Consider the following 26636-nt stretch of genomic DNA (forward strand, 5'->3'; position numbering starts at 1 on the left):
TCATCCTGGGTTGCTGTTTAAGTTCAGGCGCACTGTGAATGGAGGCTGCTCTCATCACGCTGGTCATAGGTTTAACTCAAGATCCTGTCCCTAGTGTCATCCCCCACTCTCTCTCTCTCTCTCTCCCCACACATCCTATCTATCTACATCTGTCCGTGTCCAAATAAAGGCAGAAGCCCAAAAAAAATGATCTATAAAAAAAACCCTCTCTTTTAACAGCCAAACATATCACTCACTGTGAATCTTTGCCAGGGAAAATGTAAATAAAGCCTGTTCAGGTTTTAACTTGCTTCTTCTGACAGCTACCATCCTGCCACCGTTTCAGGCATTAGAAATCATTATAAAGAAATAATCAATAATCAGTCAGTTGTGGTCTTGATCGTTTTTGATGGTCACATAGAGGCATCCATATAAATTTCAGTCTGTTTCATAACCATTTCAAACTCATCACAGGCGCTTTAATGGACGGACATGAGATATAGAATAATTAATATTTCATGTAGAAATGAAAAATTAAACTTATTGGTTCATGTGTAGCCCAGACAAAGGTAAAAGTTCATATAAAGGTAAGGGCAGCCTATAGGTAAAGCCAACAGATGGAGATTAGGTCACTTAGTAGTTTCCAAGCACTTAAACTACACAAACATTTCTTCTTAAAACTCCAGCTGCAGCACGAGTTAAACCCACAGGAGCATTTGTCCAACGTGCTCCACACTGCTCCGTCTCTCCAGGATAGGTGGGGGCTGCTTGTTTAAGCCAATAGGCAGGGAGCAGCGCTAATGTCATCTCACTGTGACCGCCGAGAGGGGCACCACAGCGCACCGTGCGCCGCCGCTGAGCTGAGATGTGGTGACAGTGTGTGAAGTCAGAGCAGTGCTCTTCTCCAATGCAGCAAAGGTCTGGAGTTTAAAGCTTATCGCTTTGCAGCAGCTCTGGGTTCAGCTTTGAGGCACAGTGTGGTTCTCTCTTTGGACTTTTTTCATCTTGTGCCAATGAGAAGCAGCGTGAATCGCTTCTCTCACTTCAGGAATATTGGATCTGGATATTCAGTTTACTGCGACTAAACGCTGTGTGGGTGAGTGGACGCATTATTTGTTCGTTAAACTTTAAAACATACTGTATATTTTTATGGCCACTTCTCCAGTCTTTTTGTCGACTTTTTTTTTTGTGGTGACTAATTGTGCAAGTTTTACGCAGCTTTACCCATAAGAATTCTAGAAAGGTTGCAGTGTTTATAAAAAAAAGCAAACACTTCTTCCTCACTGTTTGTGTTTTCATATGCGAAACAAACATCTAATCTCACTATACAACACAGCTTCAATTAGTTAAACCCTATTGAGGTCATTGGCTCCTTCTGTCAGATGAGAAAGTCATAAAACTAGCAATAATTCCTTCCTCCGGTCTTGCTGCTTTGCGCTTTTACGCAGCAACGTCTCCAAAGATTTCACTTTTCCCTGCGCGTGCAGCCACACTAACCTCGTTTCTCTCTGACGCTTGAAAAAACTTGGCTCGAGACGTGGGGTGGGTGGAGGTGTGGAGTCCCCGGGGCCTCCAGATGTATGAACTCAGCTGTCGCCTGTCACTTTGGTGACAACTGGTCTACTGCTCCATGGCCGCTGCCTGTCCGCTTCTGCAGGGCTCTATAGCTGTCAGGAGGGCTGTTGAGTGAGGCGGAAAGTGGTCACACACCCAGGCCACGTACATTATGAAAAGTCACACTCGCTTTCTGCAATTCTCTTCACGATGGATGAGGTGACTCAAGAAAATCTTACCAGCTGCAGGATATACGCTTTGAAGTGTTTTAATGTACACGACAGCCCTGAAATCTTTCCTTAAAGTTAATTAATGAATACATCTGGCAACATGTTTATATTAGAAATCAATGTGTTTTCAGAGGAGTTTTATTGTTATTTCATCTTCCAGATGGTGTGTTGCTCTATTCTGCCTTAAATGTAGTTTAAAATAATCTAAAACTAAAAGAAAAGTGATGTTTCCTCACATAGTGGATGGTTTTGATACTGAGAATGAGCTCCAAAGACTTCATAGGGTGGAGATTGTTGCAGCTTTTTAAACAAAAAGTACCCTGCAGGCTGCCTAACTGACCTCATCACTCCTTGTTAACAGAAATAAACATGCCATAAAGTGTTTTCTTTCTAGAACAATGACACACCCTCGACTTTTAAACATTTCCATCCTCGGCTGTGTTATAAACACTTCTAAACCTACAAAGCACAGCATAGCTGTAGTTGTTCAATCTCATCAAGGCTGTCTGAGATAATATTTTGTTCCTGTTGGAGCTCAGTAAGCATCCAAGTATGCCGGTAAGTCCCATGCATGCTCTCTTGTGGGGCTGACAGATTCACAGACCCTCTGAGCTCAGGCTGACTGACCTGAAATCTGTCATTCTGGACACAACTGACAAAGAGAGAGCTCTCTGCTGGTCCCAGGACAGTTCTGCTTAAAATCCTGACAGCTAGGTGAGAGGACAGACCACGGTGGTGGTGTGTACTTTATTGGAACAAATATCGTTAGAGTTATTTGTGGGATAGGAGAACAAAACAAGTCAAATGTATTTGAATGAATGGAGTTATTCTTGGAGCAGAACAAAGGAGGAGGACTAACTGCAGGTTCTGCAAAATGTCAGTGATGCCGCTTCAGAGTTTCCATCTTTGGCTCAAAATCAGAAAACCAGAAAGTATTTTTAAACACTTCCATGATACACTTTGAACAGCCAACATTTTTATTTCTCCTTGAGACACTTAAGGTCGAGTGCAGAAGTATAAGTACTTGAGTGTGAGCGTTGTGGGCAGAGATACAAGGACTAGCACAGAACAATGTGGGGGTGACACCTAGTGGCTGGAAATGAAGTTGATGTCTCCACTGTCCAGCAGTGCCACAGCAGTGTCAAAAAATCACTGAAGGCATTGTCGTCTGAAACCAATTCATTACTTTTTGTTTGTGTTTTTTTTTGCCAAAAACAGCTCCTTTAATATCGCCCTTTTATATCTGTCATTGTAGGTACTGACAATACAAAATTAGGTCATCAAAGACTCAGCATCTAATAAAAAACAACGTTCTGTGTTGGCTTCCGAGTTGTAATCAATCATATCAATGTGATCAAGTGTACATGTTATCCAAAGGGTCAATATATCTACTGGAATCTTTGTCTGATACCCGACAGCTGCAGTTATTTAATGTCTCGGTGATCTAGCAGGTAAGGCATGCATGAGTGGATGAGTGGCTCACTGATCTGCTGCAGGTGAGAGCTCTCTGTACATTTTAAGCTGTTTTTTTTTAGAGCTAAATGATTTACAAGTGGTGTTTGTGGAGCAGCTCCACGTGTCACATGGTGCTTGTTTCACGTCTCATTTCCAAAAACTTTCATTTGAATTCATTTAAAGTGAAGTTAATAGAATCAAATGGCTTCAAAAATGTTTGTTCTTAATTTGTGTTTGGAGGCATGCGAAGGACATAGAAAAAACAGCCTTATCGCACATTTTCTTGGACAAAGTAATGGAAAAAGTTGGGATCAGAGGGGCTTATCTGATGTTTACAAGTTCTTAATAAAAGTCAAATATGTTGGTGGTTTGATGAGGATTAGGGCTGGGCAACAAAAAGGCCTTTTTATGGTATGAGCCCATTATAATGCAGCTTGAACTAGAGAAGCTAGCTATCATTAGCACCCTTGTGTGCCATTGCATCAGTGCACAGCAGGAGTGCTGGAGGAGGTGGAGACAAATCGCAGACATGAAGCCAGTCTCAGACATAAACAGTTGGGTACATGTGTGTGTGTGTTTGTCAAAGAGAAGCGAGACAAAGTGGTCACCTTTGGGTGTGTGTGACTGTCTTTAGGTGTCAAGAAGTCTATGCATGCGTGGCAGACACCCAGCTGTGCGTCAGTGAGCAGAATGTAGGTCCCAGTGCCCATGTGTATACGTTCCCCTTTGTTGATTTAAAGGCCCGCTACCAGTGAAATGTACACAGAGGCCTGTTTGTGCAGAGCTTGAATGAATCACCCTCACGTCCGTGTAAATCGCCTGCAAGCCAAACACTCTGGCAGCCTTTTATCCCCAGACGTGGTCCGGCTCACCGCAGCACGGCTAAAAGCGGAGCAGGACAGGCCCCGTGTGTTGTGAGGAGCTGTCAGAGGAGGCCAGTCTTTGACGGGGAAGGGGGGGGGGGGGAGATGTGGCGTGGAGTTGGGTTGCCGTGGACAAACTGCAGAGAGCTGAGCACGGTGACTGTAAACTGTTTGTGGTGGGTTGGCAGGAGGCTGCATGAAGTATGACTTGTTTGAACGCCGGTGGTCCCTAAATCTGCGGTCACTAGGTTTTGACTGAATGGACGGTGGCCTGGATGGTCAAATTCAGGGCACTGTTACAGTGTGGCTGTGTAGATTAGTATAACCACTGTGGTTGATGCTGTCTGTGGGGAAGATTATTAACATTGTACTTGCCGTGCGATTCACATATATGAGAGTCTGGGGCATCCGCCTGCAGCAGTGGCACACATTGGATCCACGTGCTAAGCATTATTCTAAAGTGATTAAAGGTAGCTGGTGATTTAGCGCTTCCGGGCACAACTCTTGTTTATTAGGAGCTGGGGGATGATGTTAAGAGGGAAACGGGTTTGGCTCTCACACTGGAGTTTAATGCCCCTGCAGATCTCTGGTAACCACACGGCGTAATTGTGGGGGTAACCATCAGACCACCATGCTGATGAAAGTCGTTCTCAACACACATGTTTCATTATCACCACCATGTATAGGCACGATGCAAAATAACCACGCTGCAGCGCTACAAAAGTGGTAATTATCGACATGTCTGCCTTTGATAAAGGGGAATAACAGATGTGTAGGGATGCCAAATGTCAGAAATCCTGGTGATGAAGTTTTTGGAAAAGTTTATCTGACCCGAGCCTGACAAACACATGGCTGCCTGCAGGAGGGTCATGTTTTCTCCTCTGTCCTCCACGAATACAGGGACCCATCCAAGCCATCACAGGCATCAAGGGCCAGGAGCAAAAGAAAACATATTATCCTGAGATAGTCATTAAAAAGCCCAGCTCATTTCCCCGGCACACAACAGGGGATTCAGTTAAAGCTTTCCGGACCCATGGCTGGAAATAGGCAAAACACACACACACACACACACACACACACACACACACACACACACACACACACACACACACACACACACACACACACACACACACACACACACACACACACACACACACACACACACACACATCTCTCCCCTTCCTGGGGCTCGAGTCCCTCCTGCTCTGTTGGCATTGTCACAAGGGTGGAGTCAGCAAGCGTGGATGATATGGAAAAAGGTCAGCAGGGCTTAAAAATGGACTCTGCAGGGCAAAGGATTTTTGGACAAACAACAAAGGAATTTCCTGAAGTTTTTCTGAGAGGTTGCGGTTATAGACAGTGGGGACAGGTTCTGCTGCTCTCTGACTCACTGAAACTTTGATCTCCTCATATCTGACATTGATCAGTGTTAGAAAACAAATGTATGCATACATGTGTTTGGTCATATTCACAAATCATACAGATCTAAATAGATAGAAATAACTAATTTGAAATAACAATGAAAATATATATCGGTAAAAAAAAAAAATAAAGAAAATAACCTGGAACACAATGAAATACAATTCAGCACTTTATCCCCACTTTGCTCTCTTGAGAACAGATTTAAACTGCTGTTTCCTCTGGAGGAGATTTTCATGCGTCTTATATTGAAGGTAATTTCATGCAGGATCTTCCATCCAAGACTGGCAAATGAAAAGCACACCAACAGATATCTAATAAAGCACTTGACCCCCTTGCCAATTCATCTGAAGCAATGGAATAGTTTCACTTGAGAAGTGTTGAAGATTGACATTATAATCATGAGATCACTGTTGTTATAAACATGATACTCTCTAACATGGTTAGGCTTGGATATTAAGATTAGGTTCTGAAGCAAAGTCGTTTTGAAATGTATACCTAGGCAATCGCCTAAAGCTCTAATGTTAATCAATCTACATTTTGGATACTTGAATGCTCCTTCTCTAAGTTTTAATAGCTATTTAAAATTTTCTATAATCAATTCTCATTTCTAATCCTTTCCTATCAGGAATATGCTTGCAGCATTACTCATTTGTCCATAATAAGTATCAACCATTGCATTTATAATCTATTTGTATCTATTTGATGCTAAAATTCATATTGAAATCAAGAGACTGCAGTCTGTATTCTCCCATCTCCAATCTTGATCTACTCGTAAATACTGAAAGATTTGAAGGCTATTTTTGACATTGCTATCTCTGGAGTTCAGTTTAGAGGGAATGTTTTATCATCAGTTGGAAACAGATCACAGTAAAGGTTTATGTTGTAGGCTAACGTACAGGTGGGTCAATATTGACAAAGGCTAATTGAGGACATGTCTTGCAGAGCAGCAGTCTGAGGCCCGCTGAGCTGACACAGAAACAGTTCGTTTGGCCACAACAACCTGACGGCAGCTCCCGGTGAGAGGCCAGTTCAAAGAGCCCAGCTTTTGTTTGCTATGCTCGCACTGTCTTCCTGTTAGGGGCTGGGCTGCTAAAGAAAACAAGAGCAGTGGCTCACCAGATGTGTACATCTGCGTGTCCTGTCCGCAGGCAAACACACACATCATAACCAGTCAGGGAGAGTTTTATGATGTTGAAATGGAATAAAAGTTCACAAAAAGTCTTCTTGGATTTCTATGAGTAAGGTTTATTTCTCTGTCTTGTGTTCCTTTCCGCTGCTCCATGATTCTGACTTAAAATACTTGGGTGTCATTAGTCACCTCAGTATTAACAGCTCCAAAAAAGAACACACTGATGCTGACAGAAACAGACGTATTACACAGGCGGGAGGTTTCTAAGAATGAGCTCCCCTCCTGGAGGATTGATATCCTTCATTTAGGGGTGGGGGGGTGGGGGGTGATAAGGCAGCCAGTTGTGTCCTTTTTTCCATTGCACACGCATTCTCGCTCTCAAATCCCAGGCACAAATGACACAATGTCTGGCCTCTATATATCTGTTAAACTGAGTGAAGGCTGCAGATTGGATCGGACTAGTCCTCAACACATCTCGTTCAACATCCCATCACAGTTAAGGGGAAAAAAGAACAGTTGAAGGACCTCACATATTTATCTTCATGCTGTATTTGTTGAAAAGAAACAAAATGATCCGGTACATCTGGATCTTAATGTGACTGATTTGAATGAAACTTTATTATTTTTCATTAATATCATTTTACAATTCTCTGTTTTTGCCTGCAGTTACATTCATTCACTCGCAAAGGGCCATCAACTCAAGTTTTCTTTCTCAAGATCCAGAAAAAAAAAAGTCCAATAGGGGAATTTACAATACGGCTGTTGGCTGTTTACCATGAGTCGGGTTTTGCCTAAGATTTCTGCGCCTTAAAAGGACGATTTTTTGTGCCACTGTAACTTTGCTAAATGTTGCTAAGTGCTCATGATGGATTAACGTTGGGTCTTTGTAACATATAAATGAGTATGATCTTTTTACCTGCTCTATTGTAATATTAAATAACGAAGAGTAAGCTCTTTTATCTGCTTTTTGTAAAGTGTCCCGAGATAACCTTTGTTATGAATTTGGGCTATACAAATAAAGATTGATTGATTGATAGCGATGTCTAACTAGACATAGTTTTAAAAGATAACCTTAGAAAATTCAATAAATGCAAAAAGTCGACCAGAAAAGTGCTTCAATCATCAGACCAATATCAGTCTAACATCAATCTGAGCCAACAGGAAACCTTTACAGTGGAAGACCTCACATTGTATCAGGTATTACAATTCTGCCATACCACCTTATCACATGAAGATCATTTTTCTATAGAAAATTATATATTATCAGGCGACCAGATATAAGATATAAGACCCCGACATTATGATATCTCTGTCATCTTCAGTAATGTGAATACATTAGAAAAACAGATTGACAATTAGTAAATGTAAATTCTCAAAGATAAACAGGACGAAATCTACAGTGGGACATCTCATAATGAAGACAGATTATTTTTTCTGTACATTACAGTGTGAATCACATGAGGAGGTGAAAGGGTCAACGGCATTAGAGCTACAGGGAGCCTTATGTGGGAGATCATCGGGCCTCTCTGCTGCTCTTTCTGCTGTTTTTACTACCATCTTAATGACTTAAATTGTGTCCAATTAAGCAGAGCTGGAAAGATGCATCCCCACTCACAGTCATGGAGGTTCCCTCTGTGCTGTGGCACTGAAGCATGTGTTCAATTAAAACGCTTTAAAAAGACTGTAACAGCGTGTTTCTCCAGGAATGTTAATCATTAGTGGGATCCTGACTGAGCAGCTCTTAACTGTTTCAGAGTATTGTTGGATTCCATGGTTTGCCTTTTGAAGCTGTGCGGCTCAGGAAAAACGCTTCCACGTGTGGGAATTGCCAACTTTCTCTTTCCTTTTTTTCTTTCTTTAAATAAACGGCATCCTCTCTTTCTACAGCGACTTGCTCACAGGACTTGGTGGATTATTGCCTGTTTTGTTACGGCGGTCTTATTCATGTGTCCGTTTGAGCCCGGGGCTGGAAACACACAGGAAATCGTTTTCTCGCCATAAGAAGGATATACAGTTGAACTTTGTGGAAAGTTGAGAAGGAAAATCCAGATGTGTGAGGTGTGAGGTTTAAGTGGTGTGTGTGAGTAAGGCTTTCTGGAAGTGTGAGGTCATCAGCTAAAAATTTAATGAAGTCTTAAAGCTTCAAAGTGTCGAGCATGGACAATGACAGGGTAGTGTTTGAACAGGAGTGATCAAACTTTTTTACGCAACTTGAAAAGTCAGACAGTTTCAATTTTTTGAAAAAAATTGTGGAAGCTCTTTTGAAGAAATTAAAAATGGACGTGAAAACAGAGACCATTTGCTTTAACTCACCAGTTAAAGTGGCTGTTTTGTAATATTACGTCTGTATTGTCCACAGTTTGTCCACGGAGACCACACATGACAGGCTTTGCCCTTTGCTGATCCAGTGCTTTTGTCAATGGAAGTGAGGAGTGTAAGAGCAGCCCATTCATCCTCAGCCCGCTCTGTGTGCAGACAGCCACAGGCTTTTGTTGAGTTATAGTGTCCTCAAATAAAGGGGCTTCCTCCCTTTAACAGCCCCAGGAGCTCTGTCGCTCCACTTCCCATTGTTCCCCAATGAGGTCCGGCTTTTACAACTAGGTGAGAGGGTGTCAAATTGAGGGTGAAATATGAGCCGTCCCAATCGTACATCTCTGTGATGTTTGGCGGTTACACAGCGATGTACATTTGATAAGGTGAAGAAGCAACATGTGCGCTGACGCCAGGTTTTGTACAGCAGGGGGGTTTTGTGTTATGCATTACAGGTAACTCAATGGAAAACTGGATAATCAGGAATTACATCATAGGTGACCGAGCAGGGTTGCTACAAATTGAATAAAGCAGAAGTAAATGGGTTGAAAGGCAATAAGTTCATGGATTGTTTCCCATAAATCAAGGCTGTTCAAAGTGACATCATCCACTTAATAAGTTTATCATGTTGGTTTTATGCAATTGCATTACACACTCTAATCTAATAATTAAACACAGAGGATGATTATGGACTTGGATTTGAGAATTCTGACCTTTTTGTTGCTGTTTGGTAAGTCAGTAAATTAGATTTTTTTAGTCAGAGTTGGAAAGTTCAGAGGTAACCATATCTCATTATTAGTTTAGTCCAATACATCTTGAATCCCTTCCTTTTGTTCGTTGAGTTTTTTAATTTTCAGTGCTCTTGAGAAACCCATCATCTTTAGTGGGTTCAGGTGTCACGCGAGTAGATATTTCGCTTTAATTTCTAAAAAATGTCAGAAATTAAGCTCAGATCTAAGCCTTGCCCTCAGCTGCCTTCAATGTGTCAGAGTGAAACAGTAAAAAGGGGTTATGTGAGGGTTATAGGGCTAACAAGCCCAGAGTCTGACCTGAGTTTGTCAGCGCCAATCTAGCTAAGTCAATATCAATGTGCTGACTGCTCCACCAGTTGACCTTTTCCTCCCTCTTTTGAGGCGTAAAAAGGATTGTTATTACAGTAGAGTGATAGGCTTTTATTGGCCTTTATAACTGAGGCTTTTGTTGGGCCTGTGTCCTGCTAATACCCGTTGGCAAGTCATTTAAACCCTAAGATGGCCTACTCTTTATAAGGTAGCTCACACACTAGTGAGAGGTGCTCTAAACAATGGTCATCAATGACGGTAAGTTAGAGACTGACCTTCCCTCTGCCCCCTTTGGTGCCTTGTTTTATGGCACTTCTTGGGACTCAAATTTGTCCCTTTAAACCCGACATTTAAACTTTGGCTTTTTTTCAGATTGCGACTCCACAACAGTGCTTTAACAAAAAATCTGCTGTTATGACGTCTTTGAATTTCAACTTGGATTCAGCAAAGGCGTCATCTTGGTGTGCCAGTCTATGATTTCACATTGCCTCACAGCGTTACAGGAGTAGGACTTATCTGTAAAGTATCTGATGGCTCCCACACTCCCACACACTGCGCTGTTCTCCCACCACTGGCTCCGCTGTCTTATAGTGACCGTGTCCTGCCCCTTTAACACCTATGCACCTATGTGATTGCTGAACAGAGGTGGGACAATTAGGTCCTCACTTTAAGGCTCCTTGACTTTAATACTAAAAGCAAGACATCGCATGGGAGTAAACATTTCACCATATTCAGGCCATCTGAATAGGGCTTTTGATTTAGGCTGGGGTCCAGAGGTATTTAAGTTGGGATAACTGTAAGATGCAGTACTCAGCCCTTGCCTAGATTCTTTGTTTTATGGGTCCCCTTCTTTCAGAGCGTGTTTGGACCAGGGAAGAATGCAGCTTTATCGTGGGGCGTTGGTTTTGATGATGATCATCCCTATCCTGTTATTGTCAGGGCATGCTGGTCACAGACTGCCTCGCCGCTAGCATAGGGTGTGTTTTTTTTTTTTTACAGCGGCGAGAAGGTGCAGACCAGGTGTGAGGTGCTGTTCAGGTCGTTGTGGCTATGACAGGGGAACAGGCCATAAAGCCCTGGGGTCACAGATTTATGGGTCATCTGGTGCTCTTCAGGGTCAGAGGTCAGGGATGCATGACTTCAAATTAATATTATTCAACTATCGGGCGGGGGGGGGGGGGCCTTGAACTGTGCAGCAAGTTACTTCTAACTATAGATTTCAGAATGAGACTCGGGATGTTGTTGAAGACTCAAGATAATCAACCGGTGCCGTAAGTTCATTGTCAAAGCCCACTGATTCCCCTTTACAATTTTAGTGAAACATTTTGTGCAATTGAACTGCAAAGGTTTCTTCCAATCCTGCCTTGATTTTTATTTTTAACGTAACTCAACTTTAAAACAAGTATTTTGCAGATGATCAAATATATGTTGCATTGCAAAATACTTCTTAAACAAAGTGGCTTGCTTATGGCCGGAGATGTGTCAAAAAAACAACAACCTATAGTTTATCCCGACATTGGTTTTTAGGTCGTGTTTAGCTCAAATATGTGATAAAATCGTCCCGTCATGTGCAATGTATAGCCTAGCATTCCTGCCGGTACACAGACCAGTTTCTCAATAAAGGGGCTCTGCTGACCGGTATCCCCTGTGGCAAATATATTAACTAATTCAAGTACATCATTCAACCACACTTAAAAAAAACAACCATTCCTTTAAATGCAGTTGTTTCCCTTGGGATTCAAATATGGCAACAACAATCTCACACTGAGTTAGCATGCAAATCATTATCTACACTCTACAATTAGGTACAAATATGTGTCCTCCTCAAGCTAGACTTGCTGAAATTGGCTTTCTATCTTCTGTAAGGATTTGTTAACCATCTTAGCTTTACAACTCATGAATCCCCCACCCTACAAGGCAGGATGCTGAGTTGACCCTCCCCTCTAAGAATTGCTAATGGAGCAGGGTGCAGAGTCTTTTGGACAGGACAAAGGCTTGAGATTTGCAAATGGGTGTCTCTCCCGGGTGGACTTGGCTGCTACAATGGCTTTGTCCACAGACCAACACACATCCAGGTATATGCAACATGCAGGCGTCTGTAAGCGCCTGAATACCAATAATGTAGTTAGCTATATCATAAATACGTGTTTAAAGTACTTTCTTTTCCTACTTACAGGAAGATCGGGCAGTCTAAACTACATTATATTTATTCAAATGTCAGTAAAAAGACAGTCACCAATCAACCCCCACGCAGTGATATTTCAACACGTATTGGTGTGAATGTGAGGATGACAGAGTGACATCCAGTCTCAGACTGTCAATCATCATCTTTAAGGTTTTATACATGATGTTATGCAGAAGTTCAACATATATGAGCCAAACTAGCATTAAATATGCTGTGGCTTTGTGTGATGTCATTAAATAATTGGCAGAATTGTGCATGAATGTAAATCAGTAATGACCTTTGTGAACCCTGTTATATAAGCCCAAACTTTAAAAACCCTGCAGTGTTAAAGCTTCACACATGTGTTCTCATTTACAGAGTTATACCCTGATGTCATCTCCACAAAATTAAACAGCTGCTTAAACGTGAATGTTAATGAAGAAAGCAACTCTAGCTGTGTTAATAGATTCCTGGCCTTCTAGTAAAATGTAAAACTGCTTTGGTTACAGTTTTAAAAGTATGTTAACCCTCTACAGTCAAGCGATTGTGTTAAAATTATGACCTTTTCATCCCCTTAAACACAATTATGTCCACTATAAAACATGTCCTTTGGGGAGAAAGTAACACTTTGCAACCAAACAACAATAAAAGCATGCAAAAGGTGCAACTGTCCAGAGTTTGACCCGAACTGACTACTTTTGTTTTCTGAGGCAACAGGAAGAGAATCATGTTCTAACATTCCTGCAGAGGTGAAGGAGAGGCAGAGGTCAACTTCATCCTCCCCCTTTTTGCAGTAAATGTAGTTTCAGAAGGCTCAGTTTGGGACATGAAAATAAAATCTGTTCATTTAGGCAACACAAATATTGTTCCACAAAAGTTTCCAAAGCTCGGTGTATTTTAAGTGGGTCTGTTATTTGTAATGTACCATACTGTATGTAGCCATTCTGTTTGTGAGCTTAATGTGTAGACTGTCCTTAAAAAAAAACATGTTTTTTAAGGTCTTGTTTTAGGACTACGGATGAAATTTAGCTATTCGGCAAATCCAAGCTTAATTACATTGTTGCTGATATGTTGATTAATGGGCACTGTCCTAATTCAATACATTTAATAAATAAATAAAGAATATCTTAATTTGACTAAATGAAATAGCTTTTTCTATCTCTACAATCCAAACAGAAAGATACTCAAAGAGAAGCAGCAGCTCATCCAACTTTTGAAATTAAACCAGTCAAATATTGTTTTAAAATGACTTTTAGATTGTCCAAACAGTCAGCGGCTGTTCACTGTATAATTACTTATAGAATGCCAACACATAATCCCATAGCATAGTGACATTATGCATTAAGCATGACTTAACAAAGTTGAGCTCAACAGTGATGGACATTTTCAACCCACTCTCATGCTATGTTAAGCTGATAATAACAGCTTTGTGGTTTAAGTAGTTCTTTTCAAGAGGCTGCCTGTGATTCATATGTAATAGGACTTGCTGACATCATGTTCAGTCATAGAATAGGGTTATGTGAGGCTGAGATAGGATGGTGTCAATGGTGGGAAGTGTTTTTTTTTTCTAAGCAGATACATAGAGCATCTTTTGTTCTCTTTATCCAGCAATCAGTGTATAATCACAGAGCTGAATATAGTGAACAATGCTCTGTAACTGTGGCAATTTAGCATGCGGTAGAAAAGACTAAAACCATCAGATAGACAAAAGCCTGACTGTAACTGTTCATCACCTTCCCCACATCTTTGAGAAGGTGATAGTGTAGGAGGACGAAGAATGTCATGTGAAAGCTGTTGAGGAGAATGGGACGGCCAGTTTGGTAAAATGAGCTCTGCCATCACTGATGTGCTACTTTAAAGTGCAGTTCCTTTGAGCTGGAGCTTTACCGATAGTTATCATATGTTCAAAGTGACTAGGGGAGGGTCAGCAGAGGAGAGACGCCTGGTTCTCCCATACCCTGCTGTAACTGGCTGCTCTGAGGTTTGGGGGGGGGGCGGGCTGAGGTTGAGAGGGCTTGGTTGTAGGGAAGGAGCAGAAAGAGGAGGAGTGGTTTGGTGAGGGTGGGATGACCATCTGGTTGAGCTCTTCCATGTACACACACACGCACACACCCCTCTCAAACACTCTCTCCCACGCACTCAGACAGACATCTCCCGGTCTGTTTTACAGTCTTGGCTTTGATATGGGCTGTTACTGTGCTGACAGATCTGCTCGAGAAGGCTGACAGCTTCTGTGCTGGAATTAGAGCGCTGAGGGATCTTTGCGTAGATATGAAGGCCAGAGGCCGGAGAAGAATCTAGGACTGTTGGATATAGTTGTGTTAAGATCCTCTTTCTGCTCGCCTCAGGAGACTTGGCCTACGCTAAGGTAAGATTGGAACAGCATTCACTGAAGATGTAATCTGTTTTACTTTCCAAGGGAATTTGCCTTTTTTGCTGTGAGACTTAAAGAAAAAGTACAGATTTTGAACTATTGCTTTATTACTAAAAAACTACATGAAACAAGTCCCATAAACTCTGATTCAGATTTTTAAAGACATGTACATGAAATCTTGTGGATTATTTAGTTTAATGGGAAGATTACTGAACTTGCAATTACTGTTGTATGGCATACAAGACATACAACTCAACGTGCTCTGTGAAATACATATGTGATGCAAAATCTGCTTCCAGACGGAGCTTTTGAAACATACCAAATGTTACAAGGTGCCCTACATTTTGAACCAAAATTCCTTGGATATTTATGCGTTTGATGTTTTCTATGTGAGAGCAGCGCACGTGCTGAGTCATAGTTCAGTCTGGCCAACATACAGGAGGTCTCCAGAGCGTAGATCTTTGTGGGGATGAGTCTCCCATCCATTTGGTCTTGGAAAAACACTTCTCTGGAGGAGGCCTCAATGAGTTGACCAAACTCCAGCCATGTAACACCTCAACACTGCATAACCCGAGCTCCTCTCCGGGTTCTCTTGTCAGACACACTCAGACTTTTCCGCAGCATGCTTCTCAAGCCACTTCAAGGTGACACATTTCAAGCCTTCAAATGGACAGATTTGACATGTATTAATCCTAAGGGTAGTTTTTCAGTTATTTAAAAGATTATTAAATTACAAGTTTATTCATAGATGCTGTTTTACTAAGGCATACATGAGAAGCTTCTGGTTTAAAAGTCAACTGATGTGATCTGGCTTCCAGTTTGACACTTTTCTTTCAGTTTACTTTCAGTTTCTTGGACTTTTCCTTGTTTTACATTAAGTTTCCATAGTTGACAGGCTGTCATTTGCACACGTTTGTGTAAAGCAGGGAGGGGGGCAAAGCCGTATATTTTTCTTAAGACATACAGTATCTTGTCTGAAATAAAAACAGATTTGGCTCAGCATGAACTCAGAGGCACCATGAACAGAAAATCTTGTTTTTCTCTACAAGTAGAGCCTATCCTGCATTTCTGAGCTCTCGTGAGCCAAGTCAAACACGTTGGCCTGGTCCAAACTGACAGAGAGCACTGTGTTGAGTTGTTTGCATGTCCATCATCCACTTCCTAAAGGGAATAGTCAGTAATTCAGACCAGAAGCTTTATATTTTCCTCTGCACTCTCTTAAGAGTTTTTCATCCAATGCCCCAGTGTCTGGCTTTTGGGGACTCTTGCTTAAGTGTTGTTGGATAGTCGTTAAAAATGTCACTGGTGCCTTTATTTATTGGTCTCTTACAGTATGAGATCCTATGAGAGGTTATATTCCACAGAGAGATACATAACTTTACAAGCTAGTTAACACATGATGCAGAGTCTGGGCCAATGCAAACCTGCGTCTACTGTGCTCTTTGATGGATCAAGATTGCAACAACGTGTCCATTTTTGCTCCTGTTAGGAGTAAAGCCTTTCTGTAACCATACTTTAAGAGTCATTGTGCACTCCTTTCTTGAGCACAGTGCTCTTCTTTCATTCTAGCTAGCTTGTGGGATGTTTGTAAATCTTCAATCACTAAAAAACCATTCATAGCCGTCATGTGTTCCAGCTTCCCTCTTCCACCTACCTTGACTTGAATTTCCTCTCTTTTGTGGAATGAGGCACATTAACATTCTCTTACATGTCAGTCACCCCATTTTAGCCTCAGTTTGATAGCACCCCCAACACCCTCTGGCCCTCTGTGGGCAGATCAGTCAGATATGCAGGCCCGCAGCTCCCAAAGCCATGTTAACAAGCACCTTTACAAAAGAGTGCGGGGCTGTTAAACATTCGAGACCACAGGGGTCTGGCTAGTGTGGGAGGAGGGAAGGGCAGAGGGAGCGGAACAGTGAGAATGGGAGTTAAAACTAATCTCATAAACCATAGGCTCCTTGTTGGGTGAAAAACTTTTAAAGCCAGAACAAGTGATGAGTCAGTGACTTGGCAAGTCAGTAAAAGCATGAATGTGTAAGTTGGCTCAGTGCTTCTGTCATTCAAAATATTAAGGAAGTGTGGTCGGCAAAATCAAAGGAAATGAACTACAGCCCTTTTTAAAAAAAGAATTAGCATGCAAGCAGATGCAGCTCTGTGAGAAACAGTCTTTGCTAAGCAATGAGCATTATAAATCCTTTATTCCTCTTCCCCAGCTGGCTTAAGTTCAAGCCTGACATTCCTGTGAGTCAGGTTTTGCTTTGTGGTACATCATAACCAAGGCTTGGCCAACATGTGAAAGCAAACATCTTTCTAACAAATGTTATGCATGAGTGAGTGTTTCTGATAAAAAATGAAGCTGTGAAAGTCAGAGTCTCTGCACTCTTGACTCAACCTGTCTATAGTTAGCCATCTTCTCGAATGAAACCCAAGCTGCACTCAAACAAGGCCACATTTTTGTAGGTTATTTTAGTCTCATTTGCAAGTCAATAGATGTGAATAGAACAAGACAGTGTCTTATTTCTCACCACTCTTTTTTCTGAAGACAGGTTATCGGCGTTTGAGGGCTTGAACTGTCATGTATGAGGAGATAACGCACCACATCTTCAGGAGACAAAAAGACTAAAAGGGAGATATCTATTCTCTTGATGGAACAAGCCTTCAGTGGATTGCTTTACAAAGGCACCATTGTTCAGGATATCAGTGGCATTGTAATGGGATGTGTCAGAAAGCAAATCTGCCTGACTTGACACTTTGAAACCAATGATGCTACTATCCATCATGCTGAGCTGGGCAGGCTAGAAGTGGGTATGCCTTTTGGCATCGGCAAGGCAACAGGGACTGACATGTCCTTGAAGAAGATAAGTATTATGAATGGTCAGTAGCTGACAGGCCCGGTATGCTGTTCAAGCTACACTAAATCATCTGTAGAAGGGGTTTATTGTGCCACTTTTTAAGAAAGAGCTGACACATGAGCATATAGTTGAGTGACGGTTTAAGTTGTTGCGTGGACCAGCTTAGCCTTTAGAAGCATGTGTCAGTGTTGGCCGGACATAAATATATGCATTCCCTCCTCATGTATGCATTGGTGCTGCACACTCCCACCCAGCCAGGCATATGTATCATTCCAGGAGAGAGCTCAGATTTTAAGACGGCTCTACTGTCACGCCCGTGTTCAAAGGCTGCACTCGATTGTGTCTGGTTTTCTCAGCTGTCTCTCTGCTGCCCTTAGTGCCCTCTCTGGCCATAGGGGGTTGAGGTTTGGGGGAGGTGGTGTAAGGGCCAGGCTGCTGGACGCTTGCTGGGCTCCCATTTGATCTCAGCTAGAGCCCTTGGCCTGTGAGAAATGGCCACAACTGGACATACATTCATTATCTCTGTGTCTATTTGGTCCATTGAGAGCTTACAGCAGCTCAGGATATTAAAGCGGGTTCATAGAAGTGATTCAGAAGAACGAAAAAATATTTATTATTCGCCGAAAAAAGTACACTTTCATTGATTTTCTTTTCCAAGTAGAACGCTGACACTTCCTTTAAGAAGAAATCACTGACTCACTGGTTTGTCAAATTGTCAAATGTCACAAATTACCATCTACAGTGAGACTAAGCAATTGGTGAAAGGGCAAACTACTCTCAAAAATGGTGTCTCATTTATAATAACAGCATTCAACCTTGCTTGAGTAAATAAGATTTGTGGTTTTGCTGCTCAAGCATTACTTAGTGGGGCATGACTAGTAGAATTGTGGCGATTTTAGGAAAGAACCATACCACCATCACTCATTGTCTCCCAATGATGAATAATTTGTCTGACCTGTCAACTCAATGGTTCTTTTGCTTATATTGGGCTTCTTTTGAGAATTTACAAATTAAGGTTCACACTAAGTATGTGTTAATTTGTTTGATATCTATCTTTGTTAGGTAGAAACAAAACAATACGCATAACCATTATGTCTGCTAAAGTCTGTATGTGTAGGCCAGCACTGTGCTGGTCTTTTGTTTCTTTCTCTTTATTATTACATCGGTTCAATTGTCAGTATTCAACTGAGTATCAATTCAGTCCAACCCATCCATTCAAGCCCCCCCCCCCCTCTATCCATCTTACCCTGTCCAACAACTTCACCTGTCTTGTTGTTCTGTCCATCTCAAAGATGAAAGGATGATCAGACACTCATGTAGCAGGTTGGAAAACAAACGGTCCAAAGAAAAAAGGGAGATGAAGGGAAAGACCAGGCTTGTGGACATTCCCCAGATGGTGGCTGTGCCTTAAGGCCAGGTCTGTGTTTATACAGACCTCAGGCTCAACTGATCAAGCCAGCATTAGATCTCCTGAGGTGGCCCCTTTCTGGACATTGGATGACGTAGCACCTCCACCTCGGCATGCGAAATGATGACTCATGCAAACCTTAGCTCGAGAGTGGGTGTACATACAAGCGACTCTGAATTGGCTTTGCATTTAAGAATAGCTAAATGGTTGTTATTGCCATTTTGACCCCGCATCATGTCACAAAGCTTTGGGAATTTCCAAATGGTCTCCATATATCCGAAAGCCACATGAGGATGTCACATTTTACCACAACAGCAGTGAAAGGGTAAAGTTCTCTTTATGAGTGTCTTTATCACATGCTCTCATCACCAGAAGTGCACCAAGAACAGCTTATTCAGATACCATAATTGGCTTTTGAGGCGGCTATGGGTCTCATGAAAGAGTGATGATGTGATTCAGCTGGTGGTTACGCTCTGTAAAATTGCACTGACATGAGGGAACTAAATTAGACGGAGTGTGGATAGTATTATGTGGGGTTTTGCTGATGTAATGGCTTGTTAAGTAACTTTTTTATTTTCTCGTCTTCCTCCATCTTCCCTCATCTTCTAACTCCCCTCCCCCCTCCAAATCCATTCTACTTTTTATCTGTTTAGTAAAAAGAGAGTCTGATGAGCCTGGCTAGTGCAGCAGTGTCGGCGGCTGGCTTCCAGGGCGGGGCACGCCAACGGGACTTGATGATGGAGCAGAAAGTCAGTAAGCTGACCTCTGGCTTTCAACGCAGCTCCACCTCTGATGATGACTCAGGGTGTGCGCTGGAGGAGTACGCCTGGGTACCACCTGGCTTAAGGCCTGAACAGGTGAGCAAAATATCAAAACAAACTATTCTTTTGAAGGTTAAGGAAGGTGTTTTAAGCTGAGCTTTAATACGCCTGTGTGGGCGGATTCAGCTCTCATGTACTACAAAGAAACCTTGAAGCATGAATTGTGCTCTTTATTTGTGGGACCTATTTTATTGGTTCAGCAATCCTTGTTTCCCAAATTACCACAGTGAATAATATTGTATCCTCCTGACAAGGAATTAAAAACAGCTCTGACCTGATTTTATGTCCCTTGTAGCCCATATTCCTGGCCCAGATAAGTGCTATTCAGCACATTAGTGAATACAAAATACCAACTAAAGTCTCCTCATGATGGCTCTTAAGGGTCAACCTATTTCTTAAAACTTTTGCTTGTTTGCGTTGTTTAAGGCAGCCTTGTCAGGCTTTACCATGCAGCCACTTACAGGCAGAATGTGTTTACTTTTATTTAGAAACTGTGGTATGGCAAAGTCTGCTTGTCATCATCAGGGATCTGTTAAGAAGAGGACTTGGTGGGTTGAGCCCACTGCTGGTGGCAGAATCAGTAATCAAGCGGCCATCTTTTAACAAGCCTTCTCTCTCTCACAAACACAGGCAGGGCTGTTAGTTGTGTCCGCAGGGCAGCCAGTTTGATGTGGCACTTTTCCCAATTTGCTGTATTTTTTCTTCCCCTCATTTTTTTCTTCCTTTTCTTGCTGTGATTCTCTCTTCATCTCCATGTCTCTTCATCCTGCTCCCCTTGTTAAACTACACACATGGAAGCAATGAGGGGGAGATGGGTTCACAGCAACAGAGAACCTTAAATCCCAAACATGCAGGGCCTTTTGTTTTGGAAATGCATGGGTCAACTGTAATGTCTTTACTGCAGCCATTGCCTTGAATGAGCCAAGTATTATGGGTCATCATTACAGTGAGGACACACATAGGGCTTGGGTGATAGCCGACTGTTACCCAGCCCCTTGGGAGGTGGATTAGGGGTAATAGTAGCATCAAAATGTGCATAATTTACGGTGGGGGGCAAACGCTGGGTTTGATTGTCAGGTTAAATTGCTGTAACCCCCCCCCAGACGACTGAAGCTGCAGGAAGCCAATGGAACACACAAAAAGAGAACATCCCACCTTTTTATCTGGCTGGCTGTAATAGCCCCTCCCTCGTAAAGTTTAGTTTTCAGTGGTCAGCCCCAAGGGTCAAAGTGCCATGCAACAAGCTGCTTTGTCCTATCCCTATAGAGACAAGCATATGACTGGGAAAATACAACCTTTAAACTGATTTGACCTGTTGACCTGTTCTGACTTTTTAAGAGCTGATTTATGAAGACTATAACTCCCCCCGTGCCATCATCAAAACATTAATGCTATGTAATGTCATTTACAAAAAGCTGAATTGGGGGTTTAGGAAACACCTAAAAACTTACATAATAAAAAGTTGGTCTTCCATATAATTTACACAGAGCCGTCCCAGAATGTGTCATAAATCATAAATAAATGTGTTAGTCTTTGGTTCCTCGGAAAAATAAAATGTGTTTGTAAAAAATGGGCTGCTCATCCAAGACCATAACAATGATCTATGACAAAAAATGTGATGGATGAAAGTTTTTGTTTAAACAGCTCTACTTCTTGTAAAGCCAGTAACAGATATATGTACATAATTGATACACCACAATCATGGAAATGTATAACTTGGAATGGGTTTCAGTTGTATTTAATGGTTATTCATTGAACCTTTCAGTTCAGCCAACGACGTGTTTGAAGCCTACTAAGTTATATTCCTAGATTTTTTTTTTATCAGGGTCACAGAAACCTTGTACATATTATTAAGGCTTTTTAACCCGTCTTTACGCCGGACACGATGTTCCTATACTGAGACTTTTTTGATCTATGATTTCTCCAGGTACAGTTATATTTCTCCTGTTTGCCAGAGGATAAGATCCCCTATGTGAACAGTCCAGGAGAGAAGTTGAGAATCAAGCAGCTCCTCTACCAACTACCACCACATGATAATGAGGTGAGAATATTTTATATGTACTGTATGTTTACATGAAAGTATCATAAAACTCATCCCAGCAGGTCCTTTCATTTCCAGCCACTTCCAACTTTGTTTGAATAATGTGTCTGCTGTTGCCAGCTTAACCCACCGCATTAATAACTACAGCATCTCCATGCCACCTCACTTCTGGGAATCCTTGGCAGTCACGCTGACAGCACACTGGGGGATTTTTGTTCCACAATCGTGTCGACATGTAGAGTGGGCACAATGTGACTTTTGACTTGATGATTTTATGATGTTTGCAAGGAGCCCCCACCAGCAGGATTCTTTTCATAGCGGTGGTTTTTACGAGGACTGCTCAGCGGGAGAGAGGGACTCTGGTTGAAAGAGGCTTTATATGATGCCATCACCGCAGTGGCACCACAGTTCGACTTGGCTGTCTCTCTTCCTTTGTTGCCCGTCCTCTTGATTTCACTCTAAACACAGACCTTGTTTGTGTAAACGTCTGCTCTGCCTCTTGTTGGAGCTTAAGGAAACATCAAAAACGCCTGTTGTGAAAATTATGTTCTCAATCAGGGACTGTATGTGGAGTTATTCAGGGGGTGTAGGAAGGGGATGCTGGAGTCAAGACTTACCTTTGTTCAGCATGCTCTGGTATGCACTCTGTCCTCTATCATACCTACCTAAGTTTATAACCATTTGATAGCAAACTGTCTTGCAGCTGAAGAGGTATAAAATTAAAAGGTCCCTTTAACCGCTTCAACAAAATTATAATCCCAGCAGATTTTCTCAATTAGGCCTTTAAGAGAAGGAATCTCACTTCTTAATGTAGAAATGTGATTGTGAAGTTGTCCTTAACCATAAATTGTCGTTGTCCTAACTTGTCCTTAACCATATTTTTTTTTCCCAGGTGCGTTACTGCCAGTCCCTCAGTGAGGAGGAGAAGAAGGAACTACTTATGTTCAGTGTCCAGAGGAAGAAGGAAGCTCTAGGAAGGGGCACAGTAAAACTGCTGCCTCGCAATCTTCTGAACAGCATTTGTGAGCATGTACGTAACCTGTCTTGCATGTACCAGGGCATAATTTATTATTAATTATTTATGTAATCATATGGAGAGGAGAGGGGCTCTGAGTGAATTTGTTTTCAAGTGTAGGAACTGGACAATATTATTTTTAATCTGTCTTTTTCAACTACTGTGTTGAAAAGGGGTTGGCTGCCTGTCTTCTGTACATTTCCTCTATGGGTTCTTGGTTTATTTGGATCCAGTTTGAGCTAAAACACAGACAGAATGCAGTCATAAAGATCCTACAGTGTCTGCCATGCTACTTAACAGATCCTTAAACTCAAGCTGCATTTTTTCCTTGTTGAGTATTTTGGAGTGGTTCATTGCAGTGTTCTCCTGAGTATTTTCAATGATGAGTGTGCCAATACATACTATAAAATCATAGTTAATTATGTCCATTCCAAAGTATATATAGCTTATTAAAAAGGCATGTCCCCAAACAATGGACTGAAATATAGGTTTGGTTAAACATTAGTCATGCCCTATGGGACTACAGGTAAGACAACATGATTGGAAGGCACACAAAGATGAGCCACATCTTGACCCCCTAAACAAACAATAGAGCAATTGAACCAGTATTTATGTTAAATGAGGAGCAACTACAGCCGTGGCCTAAGCTGTCGATGCAGTTTTATAGGAGATGCAACAACCGCACAATTATAGCTAAAGGGCTTCTTAAGAGGCACAACAGGATGTTTTGATCATCATTTCAATCATGTCTGTTTATTGCAGTGTGGTGAAACCATCAACGGTGGAGAAATGGCCGTGTTTGCCTCGAGGGCAAACCCTGGGCTGTGCTGGCATCCAGCATGCTTTGCCTGCTCAATGTGCAGCGAACTGCTGGTGGATTTGATCTACTTCTACCATGATGGAAAGATCCACTGTGGAAGGCATCATGCTGAGCTACTTAAACCACGCTGCTCAGCCTGTGATGAGGTAAGACCACAAGACTAAAATACTGAAAGAAACAAAAGCAGCAGTGACGGAAAAAGTTTAACTTTGATGGCCTTTTAAAATTCCAAAAGGATACCAATAACATTTAATTTAGAGCCTCACTGTCACAAATTAATCCTACACAAACAAATAGAATTGCAGAACTGACAGGTTGTGTAATCTAGTAATCTGTTTCTCGACAGATTATCTTTGCTGATGAGTGCACAGAGGCAGAGGGGCGCCACTGGCACATGAAGCACTTCGCCTGCTTTGAATGCGAGACAATTCTTGGGGGCCAGCGCTATATCATGAAGGATGGCAGACCATATTGTTGTGGCTGCTTCGAGTCTCTCTATGCCGAGTACTGTGAGGCCTGTGGAGAACATATTGGTAAGATATGTATTTTCTGGAGATAAAATTAAAAAAAAAAACTATCATGATTGTTTAGCTTTAAGTGTGGTAGAGCTAACCATCAAGATATTTCCCTTTTCCCAGGAGTTGATCACGCTCAGATGACCTATGATGGGCTCCACTGGCACGCAACTGAGAGCTGCTTTAGTTGTGTCCAATGTAAGAGCTCCCTACTGGGCTGCCCCTTCCTGCCACACCAGGGCCGCATTTATTGCTCCAAGGCCTGCAGCATTGGGGAAGATGTGCATGCCTCAGACTCCTCCGACTCTGCCTTCCAGTCAGCACGATCCCGTGAATCTCGCCGCAGTGTACGCATGGGTAAAAGCAGCCGTTCAGCCGACCAATGCAGACAGTCACTCCTGTTCTCTCCTTCAGTCAATTACAAGTTCCCTGGCTTTAGTGGAAACGCTGACGATACCCTGACCAACAAGCTTGACCACTTGAACTTATCTGACGAACATCTCTGGAGGGGACGTACTGAAGAGAATGAGGCACCTGAGGATCAGGGGGAGGAGTGGGCTGAGCACGAAGACTACATGACTCAACTGCTTTTAAAATTTGGGGAACATGGGGTCTTCCAGCAAGGTAATGAATCCAGACCCACCGATTTCTGGATCGCTGAAAAGGATGCCAAGCTAAAGCAGGAGTCTTCAAAACCTGGTATTGGTGGTGGAGGAGGAGGACGGGGGAGCCTGGCAAGTAAGAAGTACCAGTCTGAGATGTACTGGGCCCAGTCACAGGATGGGCTTGGGGACTCAGCCTACGGTAGTCATCCAGGCCCAGCAAGCAGCAGAAAGATCCAGGAGTTGGAGCTGGATCATGGGGCTGGAGGAGGCTTTCAGGGAGAGGATCAACAATGGTATAATGACTCTTTGGAGTGTATCACAGATGAGTTCAAGAAAACAGAACAGAGTGTCAGAGACTCTATGGACTCACTGGCACTCTCAAATATTACTGGTGAGTTGACATGACATGATGCATCAGAATTTATATATTATTATATTTTATGGCAGTGGCTGCTCTTGAATCCATGTGAACAATGTATCTGATTTTTCTCTTTTCTCTCCAGGGGCTTCTGTAGATGGTGATAGTAAAGATAGACAATTGGTATTTTCCCTGCAAGGATTCCATGAACTGGAGACAGAAGACTGTGAGAAAACCAGCAATATGGGGACCCTCAACTCCTCGATGTTACACAGAAGTGCCAATTCCCTGAAGAGCCTTGTGTCGGAGCAAGAGGAAGAGTTTGAGGAAAATGTCCCGGAAGAAGAGGCAGCTCCTCTGCCAGTGGACAGACCCAAACCTCATGTACCTGCTATTAGGAGGACACGTTCACAATCTAGGCCCCAGCAGGTCAAATTCTCTGATGATGTGGTAGACAATGGGCATTATTGTGATCTCCCAGTGCGCCAGCCTCCTATGAGTGAAAGAACACGTCGACGCGTTTATCACTTTGAGGAACAGGGCCAGGAACTTCAGTCTGGTCGCCACCATCACCACCACAGGAGGCATCGCAGTCGCAAGTCTCGCTCTGACAATGCTCTTAACCTACTTCCCAAGGAGAGGGCGAAAATGAGCTACAAAGTTGACCATAGAGGGAACGCCCATGGGCCCAAGGGGCTCCAAGCAATTCATGGCCACCCAAATCCAGCTGCCATGTCAGACTACGGACTACAGGGCCCAGCCATGGGGAGGCTATTGGGGCTGTACGGGGAGGATGACGATTGGTGTTCTACCTGCTCTTCTTCCTCTTCTGATTCTGAGGAAGAAGGCTTTTTCCTGGGTCAGCCCATCCCTCAGCCAAGACCCCATAGACACTACTATGCGGATGATTTGCCCAGCCCGGTGGCAGGCATGTCCTCACCTCCCTATGGTCTACGGACTAAGACCAAAAAGAAAAAAGGACACAAGGGGAAAAACTGCATAATTTCATAAAGTTCCTCCCTTCTTTATCTCCAGTTTTGTATTGCTCTACTCCACTTTTGCTTCTCATGTCTGCTTTTAAAACACAGTAACAGTTTGCTTTCTATTGAATACTTCACAGCACTCAACTTACCAAATGTTCAATCTCTTTAGGTTTACTTCTAGCATTACTACTTGCCAGTAAGGTGACAATATATTTTAGAGTAACACATATTTAAAAACAGCTGTCTATACTGTGTTTATTTAACAGTGAATATATTAATGTATATATTGTAGAATTAAAAAAACTAAATGGTTATTTTTATACCCCTGAGTTCACGGTATGCTTTGTGCAACAATGGTATGAACATTTAACTTTTGGCAGTTGGTACAGAGCCATATTTCCAAGACAGTGTCAGAAATGAATTGACAGTCCAACCCTGGCCCAATTTTTTCAAATGTGTTGCCTTCCAGGCTTGTGCAGCATGAACATGAACATGAGAGAAACACTGTGTGTATTAAAATGCCTGGTTGAGTGGTGTATTTATGGGTCACTGTATTGTTAGCATCATTGTAATTTGTATAAATGTACAAACTGGAATATAAGGCTAAAACAGATGATAATTGTAATAAAAAAATCTATATATCATGCTTTTGTTGTTTATTGTGTTTAATGGAT

General features: G+C 42.3%; 1 protein-coding gene across 2 annotated transcripts; it reads left to right on the top strand.

Annotated features, from left to right (window-relative positions):
* Window positions 1-789: 789 nt before the first annotated feature.
* Window positions 790-26606, top strand: prickle1a (prickle homolog 1a). Of its 2 annotated transcripts, none has more exons than XM_020658315.3 (8): window positions 790-1075; window positions 19458-19661; window positions 21553-21666; window positions 22559-22696; window positions 23444-23647; window positions 23848-24034; window positions 24140-25012; window positions 25125-26606. In XM_020658315.3, the coding sequence occupies exons 2-8, from the start codon at window positions 19473-19475 to the stop codon at window positions 25988-25990; spliced, it is 2571 nt and encodes an 856-aa protein (XP_020513971.1). In that variant the 5' UTR covers window positions 790-1075; window positions 19458-19472; the 3' UTR covers window positions 25991-26606. The 2 variants fall into 2 exon arrangements, with proteins under 2 accessions (XP_020513971.1, XP_020513977.1); XM_020658321.3 differs by lacking the exon at window positions 790-1075 and adding an exon at window positions 14282-14538.
* The last annotated feature ends 30 nt before the right edge of the window (window positions 26607-26636 follow it).

The sequence above is a fragment of the Labrus bergylta genome, chromosome 7 (genome assembly GCF_963930695.1).
Source record: "Labrus bergylta chromosome 7, fLabBer1.1, whole genome shotgun sequence".
NCBI classification, from domain to species: Eukaryota; Metazoa; Chordata; class Actinopteri; order Labriformes; family Labridae; genus Labrus; species Labrus bergylta.

Excerpts from the sequence above, each read along its gene's own strand:
- prickle1a (XM_020658315.3), top strand. The coding sequence starts at position 19,473 with ATGAGCCTGGCTAGTGCAGCAGTGTCGGCGGCTGGCTTCCAGGGCGGG. Across the intron at positions 21,667-22,558 it reads TACCACCACATGATAATGAG|GTGCGTTACTGCCAGTCCCT; the intron begins GTGAGAATATTT and ends TTTTTTTCCCAG. Across the intron at positions 25,013-25,124 it reads GGCACTCTCAAATATTACTG|GGGCTTCTGTAGATGGTGAT; the intron begins GTGAGTTGACAT and ends TTTTCTCTCCAG.